The 11,747-nt window shown below is 40.8% G+C and overlaps 1 protein-coding gene across 1 annotated transcript in view; it reads right to left on the reverse strand.

Annotated features, from left to right (window-relative positions):
• ATP10B (ATPase, class V, type 10B) overlaps positions 1-11,747 on the reverse strand; it is a 283,845-nt gene that overhangs the window by 85,425 nt on the left and 186,673 nt on the right. Inside the window, exon 8 of the mRNA XM_011947712.1 lies at positions 1,969-2,054. Within this exon, the coding sequence (XP_011803102.1) occupies positions 1,969-2,054 (86 nt within the window). The remainder of the gene's footprint in view (positions 1-1,968; positions 2,055-11,747) is intronic.

The following is an 11,747-nucleotide window of genomic DNA, read 5'->3' on the forward strand; positions in this document are numbered from 1 at the left end:
TGGTGAATCTGGCAATTATGTGTCTTGGAGTTGCTCTTCTCAAGGAGTATCTTTGTGGCATTCTCTGTATTTCCTGAATTTGAATGTTGGCCTGTCTTGCTAGGTTGGGGAAGTTCTCCTGGATAATATCCTGCAGAGTGTTTTCCAACTTGGTTTCATTCTCCCTGTCACTTTCAGGTACATCAATCAGATGTAGATTTGGTCTTTTCACATAGTCCCATATTTCTTGGATGCTTTGTTTGTTTCTTTTTGTTCTTTTTTCTCTACACTTCTCTTCTTGTTTCATTTCATTCATTTGATCTTCAATCACTGATACCCTTTCTTGCAGTTGATCGAATCAGTTACTGAAGCTTGTGCATTTGTCACATACTTCTCATGCCAAGGTTTTCAGCTCCATAAGGTCATTTAAGGACTTCTCTACATTGGTTATTCTAGTTAGCCATTCATCTAATCTTTTTTCAAAGTTTTTAGCTTCTTTGCAATGGGTTCAAACTTCCTCCTTTAGCTCAGAGAAATTTGATCGCCTGAAGGCTTATTCTCTCAACTCATCAAAGTCATTCTCCGTCCAGCTTTGTTCTGTTGATGGTGAGGAGCTGCGTTCCTTTGGAGGGTGAGAGGCGCTCCAATTTTTAGAATTTCCAGCTTTTCTGCTCTGTTTTTTCCTCATCTTTGTGGTTTTATCTACCTTTGGTCTTTGATGATGGTGATGTATAGATGGGGTTTTTGGTGTGGATGTCCTTTCTGTGTGTTAGTTTTCCTTCTAACAGTCAGGACCCTCAGCTGCAGGTCTCTTGGAGTTTGCTAGAGGTCCATTCCAGATGCTGTTTGTCTGGGTATGCAAAAGAGTAAATATTGCTAAACAGCAAATGTTGCTGCCTGATCGTTCCTCTAGAACCTTCGTCTCAGAGGGGTACCTGGTTGTGTGAGGTGTCAGCCTGCCCCTACTTGGGGTGCCTCCCAGTTAGGCTACTTGGGGATCAGGGACCCACTTGTGGAGGCAGTCTGTCCATTCTCAGATCTCAAATTCCACGCTGGGAGAACCACTGCTCTCTTCAAAGCTGTCAGACAGGGACATTTAAATCTGCAGAGGTTTCTTCTGCCTTTTGTTTGGCTATGCCCTGTCCCCAGAGGTGGAGTCTACAGAGGCAGGCAGGCCTCCTTGAGCTGTGGTGGACTCCACCCAGTTCGAGCTTGCTGGCCACTTTGTTTACCTACTCAAGCCTCAGCAATGGCGGGTGCCCCTCCCCTAGGCTCGCTGCTGTTATGGCTCTTATTTTGTGAGAAGACTAGTGGTCTGATATGGGATCAGAATTGCAGTAAAGTTCTTATCCTGAACCAAAGTTGAGGAATAAGAGTAACAATTATCCTAATAGCAGAAGCCACTGTTAACTGAGTATTTCCTCTCTGCCAGTTGCTGTGCTAAGGGCTTTGTGTATGCTGACACTTAATCTTAGAAAAGAAAAACTCTTTGATGTAGATATTATAATTTTATTTTATGGATGTGGAAACAGGCTCAGAGAGGTGAATTAATTTACCCAAGGTCATATGGGTTGTAATTTGCAGAACCCCAATTCAAATCCAGATCTGTCAAATTCCAATGTCCCTATTCTTACCTACAGTGCAATATAGGCACTTAAAAAAATTGATCTTAACTAAATCATATTCACCTTCCTGAACCAGGGCACAATCTTGATTTTGATGCTATTTTACAAAGTTTTTTTTTAAACAAAACAAAACAAAACAAACAAACAAAAAAACAACAACAACACTGGTGAATTTAACTAGCACTCAAAAAAAAAAAAAAAAAAGAAAAAGTTTCCCAATTTAAATTTCTCTAGTCCTTCTTTATCACACACAAAATAAAATTCCTCAGGATGAAGATGCTTATTTCTTTGGTCATTTCTAGACAATATATTTTCTAGCTGCAGTGGAGATATTTACTAGCAGCATGGAACATGAGATACTTACATATAACCCTTAAATTTGTTGAGGTGGTTGCTGGGTTTCTCACACACAATGGTATTGTGGAAAAGCTCTGGTTCGAACTGTACCTCCTGTGAGAGAGAGGACTCTGTGAGTTTATTAATTCAGAGGGATCTAGTCTTAATAGGATCATTGGGAGAGCCAATCACTGTTAGAACCATTGCAAATAAGGTAATCCCTGCTTTGTCACACTTTGATAGTTGTAATGTGTCAGAAAAAAAGAGTTAAGTCCTCATTAAGGAAGAGAAAGCAAATGTCAATGAAAAGTTTGATGCAGGGCAGAGGGAGGTGACTACCATGATTGCATTTCTCTGACCTGCCTGGGTCTGGGGCTCTAACTCAGATCTAATAGAACTTACTGCAATGATGGAATGTTCCGAGTCTGCATTGTGCAGTATGGAAGCCACTAATCACATGTGGCTATTGAGCACTTGAAGTTTGGTAGTTTGACCAAGGAATTGTTTTCTTTAAAAATTTAATTTGATTTTAATTAAGCTTAAATAGCTACATGTGGCTAGTGGTTATCACATTGGACACCATAGAAATAGATTATTAAAAAGAAGGCATTATAAATCACACCACATAGAGGTATCCACAGCTAAAATGCTTGTGCATGTAATACTTCCAGGGTTTAAAAAATCTATATCCATTGACTGGGCATGGTGGCTCACGCCTATAATCCCAGCACTTTGGGAGGCTGAGGCAGGCAGATCACGTGAGGTCAGGAGTTCAAGACCAGCCCGGTGAAACCCCGTCGCTACTAAGAATACAAAAAATAGCCAGGCATGGTGGTGTATGCCTCTAATCTCAGCTACTCAGCAGGTTGAGGCATGAGAATCGCTTGAACCTGGGAGGTGGAGGTTGCAGTGAGCCAAGATTGCACCACTGCACTGCAGCCTGGCAGAGCAAGACTCTGTCTCCAAACAAACAAATATATATATATACACACACACATATATATACATATATGTGTATATATATGTATATCTCCACACTCATATATGTTTGTGTAGGTATATACATGTGTATTTACACATTTTAACAATGAGATTTAGTGTTCATAAATCTTGAACATTTTTACATGTTGTTAAATTTTTCTACATCTTTATTAACATTTGCACAAAAACCTATTGTATGAATATGTGGCAGGCCAGGTCTCACTAACGCAGGCCTCCATTACAACTGTCCCAGCACTGAAGCTAGATTAAACATTAAAAGCTGATTGAGCCAGTGTCCTTATACAAAGGCTGGAATGTAACAAAGATCCCACCAAGGTTGCCTAGGCTTTTCCTGGGCCTTGAAGCATGAGAAGACAATGAAGGAATTCTTAACAGGACTCTTTTCAGAATGAAACAAGTTTCAATGGGGGTCTGAGGAAATTCCCCAGGCCTCCACAAACAAGTTTAATGGTGTCTAAAGGAACTCCCCAGATCCTTATGATTTGTCAGGAGACAAGATAAGGTAATCACCCCAGCACCTAGACTCATTTAGATTAAGTAAACTTACCGAGGCTCCAGAAGTAGGTCTTCAGGACTCAGATCTTAGTTATAGATTAAAAGAAGTTAATCACTTATGTCTTTAGATGAACGCATACTTACACGTAGACATATAGCTTAGAAGGTAAATTCTGGAAAACTTTGTAATTTTGAGTTAGTCTGGCAATAACTTCCAGGCCTTCTCCCTGTAACCTGTTAGAGAATTAGAAACTCTCTTCCTCCCCAGTTCATCTGCGTCTTGTTACTGAGCCACGAGAAATAGCAGCCCAACCCTCAGTTTGGTCCAGGAACAAAATTGACCATATTTCCTTTAATCATTTTGCCACTGAATAGGTATAGTGTTTCAATTTGTTTTGCTATTATAAAAATGCTGTGAAAATAGTAGCTAATAGAACAAAATAAATAGCATTTACTGAACTCTTATTTCTTCCAGACACTGTAATGAGAACTTTATATTTTATTTATTTTCAAGCTTACCATCGTTCTGTGAAGCAGGAACTTTAATTTGCCTCTCTTTAGAGGTGGAAAATCTGTGACTGAAAGGTAAAGAAGGCTCCCCATGGTCAAACCTATTTAAATCTCATGGGCTGGGATTTTAATCCAAGTTCAACTGCAGACCCTCTACTCCTTATTTGCACAGGACATTGCCTCCTAGTGAACAGTCTTGTAGCTAAATATTTGAAACACATCATTGATTCTTTACTTTTTAAAGGCATTTCTCTTGCACAAGCTCTTTTAGTCCAATGGGGGTAAAACACAACTTGAGGTGGGGAGATCTTGCTTTCTGACTCTCCTCTACATTGACTAATACTACGTTCAACTCATGAGCCTTCGTTTCTTCATCTGTAGAATGGAGCTAACATCACCTGCCCTGCCCATCTTAATTGTGCCTCAGAAAACAGAATCTATGTGGAAAAGTATTGAAACATGTAACATTCCACCCAAACAGAAGGCAGCAGTGGTAAAGGTGGGACTGGAAATGGTTTCCTGGGTAGAGCTTTTAGCAAGGGGTGTGAGTTTATCACTGAAAGCTTCAAGGTACAACTGTTCAAAGGGGCAAATTGATTCAAAGAAGTGATAGCATTTTCTGGCTTCGTGTAAATATACTGTCCATTGGATCTGAGGGGGTGCCAACATAAATAAACTCTCTACTCACTTGAAATAAATTACCCATCCAGGAGTTTCTAAAAATATGGCCCTTTTCCCTCCAGGTATTGATTCTTTCAGGGACAAACACTTGCTGAGCTCTGAGATGATGACAAATTATGCTGTAATTTGTCAGCTGCTTTCATGCCCCTGATTAAGCCGTGTGCTTCACTCCTGATCCACACCACTCAGCTCAATGCTGGGTCTCTAAATCCAAACTTATTTCAGATATGACTGGCAGTGGGGTCTGAGCACTAATGATCCCTCTGTAATGCCTCAGAGTCCCTGCTGCCTGTTTAATCACAGCCCCCAGGCCCCAGCAACGGTGAAGTTTGATTCTTGTTCCTCTGTTGGGGCTTCCTAGCCACCTCCCTCCTGAAATGTCCCTTCCTCCTGCTGTGTTCTCCTTTTCCACTGAGCACAGGACTTTTGTCCCCTATCTTCCTCTTTTCATGGAGAGGTGACCTTGCTCTTTCTAGCTACTTATTCCCTGGGCTCTCTTCTTCAGTTGGAGGAAGAGGGGCTGTGGAGAGGGGCACATGGGTCCTGCTGGCTGCAAAGATAACCACTGAGACCCTGCTTGCTTTTAAGGATTTGCTGTATTTCCCTACAGGGTAGCTGCTGGGCCAGCCCAAGACACAGACAGTTGCCCAGCCTTACAAACCTGTCAGGGTTCTTATTTATTTATTTATTTGAGACAGGGTCGTACTCTGTCACCCAGGCTGGAGTGCAGTGGTGTGATCACAGCTCACTGCAGCCTCGACTTCCTGGGTTCAAACAATCTTCCCAACTCAGTCTCTTGAGTAGCTGGGATTACAGGTGTGCACCACCAGACCTGATTTTATATTTTATAAAATAAAATTATATATGTATATGTCATATATACATATATAAATATATATGTGTGTGTGTGTATATATATTATAGAGATGGGGGTCTTACTGTGTTCCCTAGACTGGTCTCAAACTTCTGAGCTTAAGCTATCCTCCTGCCTCAACCTCCCACAGTGCTGGAATTACAGGTGTGAGCCATCATGCCTGGCCAGGGTTCTTATTTTAACATTGTTCAGGAGTTTCTGATTCCCTTGGGAGATGGTGTAATGTCCTCTCACCACCCTGTAGTTTGTCTTCGCTTATGGATGAAGCTTGCCTCACTGGCCACTTCTTTTTGACTCAGCCTGTTATCGAAGGCACTACCCTTTGAGGAAAGTCTTGCTATCCAGCAAAAGGCCTAGCGAGCCATTAAGACACAGGAAAAGACCAGTCCCTTCTAGAGAAGATTGTGTATCTCTGCAACGCTTTAGGTCAGACCTACCTATCTGGAGCACTTACTATGTGCCAGACACCTGTCATTCAGTTCTCACAAAAACCTGAAGAGGTTTGGACAGATGTGCAGATGGAGACTAAATTAAAATGTCTCATGGATGGTAAGTAACAGAGCCAGGATTGCCATTCACATCATCAGATTCTAAAGTCATTGTCGTCATCATCATCATCATCATCATCACCTTTTATTCCTCCTCTCCTGTTTTTATTATTCTGCAGCACTTATTGAATGCTCGCTGTATACTAAGAATTAACTAAGTATTTTATACATGCCATCTTCTTCAATTCTTACAATAATTCTATCAGGTAGGTACCATCATTATCCCGATTTTACAGATAAAGGAATTGAGGCTTAGGGAGAATCTGTGATTTCCCCAGTGCCCTCCAGCCAGCAAAGCAGGACAGCAGGCTTTAACCTTAGCACCGCTCACTCCCTAAGAGTCTGCTCCTTAACCACAGTGTTATTTGGATGCACAGAGGAAAGATGAGTAATTAAGCTCTCCTCTTGGCCCTATTTCTTTTCTATGTTCACTACTCAATGCCTCTGAAGGACCTAATGAATACATTCTCTAATATATAGTTGAAAATATACAAAAATTATAATGAATAAGCAATGCAATGTGCTATGTCTTCCAAGTACATTTGCATTTTAAAGTAAGTACCTACAAAGGGTAAGGGTTAAAGTTAAGGCATTAATTGGCCTAGAAGACTTTTTTTGATAATTTTTATTTTTTAGCATTTAAGATTTTTTTTTTGGCCACTCCCTCTATGAAGCTCACTCTAATCCCCACAGAACGGTCTGTCCCAGCCTATTAGAACTGCTCCTTTTCATGTGCTGCCACCACTGCTGCTATTTCCATTGAACACCTCTGCCTAGATCTGTGCATCATCTGGTAGACTGTCATCTTCCTCTGGGGCATCTCCTTTAATACCTTGTTTTTGCAGGCACACCATAAAGATGTGTTGAGGTAAGGCTAGTGCTGGAGAGGGTGATGTTAGAAGCGTATATTTTGAAAGGTGATGGGTGAGGAGATACAAAGCAGACCTCACTGTAAAGGCCATAGAAAAAGCCCCAGGTACAGTGTTAACATTGATTGATGGGAGTAAGACCCCTTCTTTTATGGGACTTCTTTGGCTCAACAAATTAAAAATGTAGTCACAGTCCTAGATTCCACCTTGGGCCAGTCTAGTCTCCCGTTCATTCATGCGTGCATTCAAGCTTTTATTTACTATCTATGATAGAGGAGTCATATGGGACAGTAAGTGAGAATCAAGGGAAGAAAGGGGTGATTAACACAAATCAATGATTGCAGCCATAAGACAACTCAAAGTTCCCAGTTCAGCTCAGATGTGTCAATAGCGGTATCTTTGTGAGTAAAGGAAAGTGGGCCTGGTGCCAGGGCGTAATCAGTGCCCAGGGTTGAGGTCCTCCTCTCTCACCTGTGTCCCAGGTACAGCAAGCCTGGCATCTTAGGCTGGAATATATTCCATTAGCTAGAATAGGCCATTTCCCTTGCGCTTGACTCAAGTTTTACTTTTCTAGGCTTATTTCCTTTTATTCTTTACAATTAATGATCAAATTGATCAATACTTGTGATTAAATCAATGTATGAATGATCTTTTGGAACTGTTTGCAATGGATAGCTGTTTTCTGGCTACACATCTTCTGCTTCATCCTTTTTCTGTCAACTCTTGGCTTTCTTGTGGGAAACTGCCAATCCTCTCTGGTTTATAATTGTGATGAGAATGTAAGTAGTGATGCCCTGCCCATTAAACTCTCCCACTGTGGGGCTTTGACTTGTGTGGAGTGACTCAAAGGAGGAACAGAAAGAAGGAGACTGTTAAGTAATTCTTGCGACCAAGCTGTTTCTGTAAGCCAGTGGTTCCTGATTGGTAGATTAAGCTACTGTATCTTGTCTACAAATCCCCTATATGCTCCCAAATGCTGTCTGTCGACAGAGTAAGAATAAGTCTCACATATGCATGTACCACTATCTTTCAGATTTCTGAAGGAATTATTGAGATTAATAAATTAAAATTTCATTTATAAATTCACTAGATTCAATGTAACTTTTGGTTTTAATGTGTGTTATTAAATAATGGACATTGAAAGGACAATTCCTTTTTTTTAATAGTCACAAAGGGTCTTTTTTTTTTTTTTTTAAATGGAACCCATAGTCATAAAGTTCTTATAGGATTAGAAGAACATCTTAGACCACTTTGAAATCCCTCTGTGTTCATTAGGAAGTATCACTCGTGAAAGATTTTGTCGACTGAAGAAAGGGAAACCAATAAAACCTTTTCCTCAAACATAGAAATCATTTATGTATTTAGTTTTTACCAAGAGTCAAGAATATTTACCAAAAAAGACAGGTTGGATTAGTGACTGCCATGCTTCTGTGAAGCTCTTGGTGTCTGTTTCTACATGATTCCCAGGCTAGAGGACTACCAAGGAGAGCCACCACCACCTGGGGATGAGGGTAACAAAATGGCGGCACTGATCCCGCTATGTGGACTGCTCACCTGACTGTGCCAAGGACTAGGGGTTATAGGGCGGGCAAACCATGCCAACCAAGGAAGCTACACAGGAGGTATGCTGCAACCTTGGAAGAACACTGAAGTGTTTTTCATTTTAAGTTATCAGTTGTCTAAATGGTGAAAGCAAATGTTCTTCACACCCCAGCTGCTGAGCTAGGTGATTGAGGTTTTCTTCCTGGTATACAAATTAAGCAACCCTCTGAATTCTGAGAATCCTATCTGAAAACTAATGACAGTTACCAGCATTTGATAACCTTTCTGCTTCCTGGTAGGTGAAGGTTCTTTTCAAGATAACCCACAACAGGGTGACTGGCAGTTACTTTCCTCTGGCTCTGGATGAGGAAATCATTTGCATATTCAATCACTCTAGAGGTCCCTGCCTGCCCTAGTGATTCGCCCACAAAAGCAGGCGGATTGGGCAGGAGGGCTGAGGGAGACTGTCTTAAGGATTTTTTTTTACAGTTTGAGTTCCCTTTTGTCAAGTGGACAAATACTCTGTTTCCCAGTTGGGCTGACTAAAAGTAGTCTTGAGACCTTGCTATGGCATTTCCCAAACATATAGGGCATGGGCTTGGATGCCAAGCAAATACTGGAAATGGGATGATTTCTTCTGTCGTTTCTGAAAGGAACTAATTGTTGGCAGAATTGTTAACAATTGTCTGTGTAATTCCCTGTAAGAGCATGCAGTCGCACCCTGTATCTCTCTTGTTTACTCCTGGGCCCCCAGAGCATGCTACAGCATCTAGCACAGAGAAGGCTTTTTAATAAATATTTGATGAATGAATGTGTGAGTGGTCTGATGCCTGAAATATGGGCAGGTGCCACCAGATGGCCAGTGGTGCCTTAGGGAGTATTACACAGACAAAACTTTTCTATACAAATTCTTTCTTGCTGTGGATAAGAAGATGATATGAGATCCAACGTTTTGTACCTCATGTTGTGGCAAAAGAATATTAAGTTGTTCATGAGAGATATGATCACAATGTGTCACCTCTGCTGAGAAACCACAAAACAAAGATCCAAGTACAGTGTCTGGCAACAGGAGGACCCCATCAGATGTTGGTTGAGTAAATGAATTTATTGAATGGACTATAATAGTTGAGAGTGGCAAGAGCAAAGTCCGTGGGAGCATAGAGGAAGGAATGATTACCTGTGGGACACTGGTCAGAGTGTTGCCTAGGCAGAGAGAGGTCAGAAGGGAAGGACTTTTTGGGAAGAGGGATAACACTAGGGACTATAGGAGAGAGACAGAGGGTATTAAGCCCCCTTCCTTAAGGATGAATGACCATGGTCACACATAAGTTAGGTTTATATACTTCTGATGAGTCATAGATAAATGGATATTTATTGCTGTGCTATTCAGAACTCTCACACCCCACAGACCAATTTCAAACATGAGTCCTTTGTTTCTAGCCAGAGTTAATTTGTCTAGGAATGGGTACATGATACCAGCCAGGCTAGTCAGCCTCTTTCCCCAGGATGCTTTTCAATCTAGAAATCGGGGAAGGTTGCTAGACCCTCTCTGGGGGTTAAGCTATAAAGCACAAGTACTACTGGTACCACGTTTCATTCCACATGAAGGAAGTTGGTTTGAAAGATTGAAGCCAAACATATCACAAGAAACATAGACAAGAGATGGACATTGTACTGATGGATTCTGAAGTCCTCATTCCACATGAACCTAAGGTCCAACCCACTCCATATTTTTCTAATAAATTTAATTTTTTTGTCCACACTATTTTGAATTACAGTTCTGTCACATGTAACCAAGAGTCTTAATTAATCCATATAACATATTAGATTGGCCTGGTTTTCATTTGAGATATCAAATGCTTCCCACATTGACCTTAAATACCCACAATTAGTTAAGACAGTGAAGGCCAATACTAAAATGTAAATACGTTGTCTTGGGTAATGGAGGTAGTAGGAAGGAGAAAACTTCAAGATATAATTCATTAATACCTTAGGTTATCATCCATAACTTTAAGATATAATCCATTAATATTTCACCTTTCGGGCTGGGCACGGTTAGGTTATCATCCATAACTTTAAGATATAATCCATTAATATTTCACCTTTCGGGCTGGGCATGGTTAGGTTATCATCCATAACTTTAAGATATAATCCATTAATATTTCACCTTTCGGGCTGGGCACGGTTAGGTTATCATCCATAACTTTAAGATATAATCCATTAATATTTCACCTTTCGGGCTGGGCACGGTGGCTCACGCCCGTAATCCCAGCAGTTTGGGAGGCCGAGGAGGGTGGATCACAAGGTCAGGAGTTTGAGACCAGCCTGGCCAACATAGTGAAACCCCGTCTCTAATAAAAATACAAAAAATTAGCCAGGCATGGTAGCGAGTGCCTGTAATCCCAGCTACCTGGGAGGCTGAGGCAGGAGAATTGCTTGAACCCAGGAGGTGGAGGTTGCAGTGAGCTGAGATCGCACCACTGCACTACAGCCTGGGCAACAGTGCAAGACTCCATCTCAAACAAAACAAAACAAAACAAAACCAAACAAACAAAATTTCATCTTTCACATAACCTAGCAGAGTTTCCTCACAAGGCTCTAAAGGAAAAGACCTTTTAATAGAAGTGTGCAAATAATGCTAGACATTGGGAAGAGGGGATGTTGTATGGGTGTGTGAGGAGAGTGTGTACCCACATGCAAGTAGAAGACTGGAGGAGATCACCACAAGGAGGCCAGAAGTCTATAGAAAATAACAGTTTTTCATAGGGTTGTCCCATCACCATCAAGTTATTATTGTTATAAATAATTAAACGTAACATTTATAGAGCTTTAGAATTTTCCTACAGATGAAAATTATATTCATTTGAGAAATAAAAATACATATAGAGAAAGTTAAGAATATTTCCAGCAATGGGAGAAATAATCAGGTACATCAGAACCAAGTTCTAATTTGGGCTCAACACTATATGACCCGGATAATCTTTGACAAATTTGATCTCTCCGAAGTTATTTTCTCATCTCTAATATGTTGCTAGTTCCTACCATTTCAACCTCATAAAATTTCTGTGAGTGTTAAATATCAAAAGAGGGTGGTGTAGCGGAGTGGACAGGGAATTTGCCTGATGTGGGAAAAAGATTACATATTTAATATTGATGAGGTGCAGTACAAAACCTCTATTCTTGAATTTGAAGTGTCAGCATGAATCCAGATGTATTTAATCTTAAAAATGTCCTAGTCTTGGAGAGGATGTGGAGAAATAGGAACACTTTTACACTGTTGGTGGGA

Source organism: Colobus angolensis, unplaced genomic scaffold (assembly GCF_000951035.1).
Source record: "Colobus angolensis palliatus isolate OR3802 unplaced genomic scaffold, Cang.pa_1.0 Scaffold27, whole genome shotgun sequence".
NCBI classification, from domain to species: domain Eukaryota; kingdom Metazoa; phylum Chordata; class Mammalia; order Primates; family Cercopithecidae; genus Colobus; species Colobus angolensis.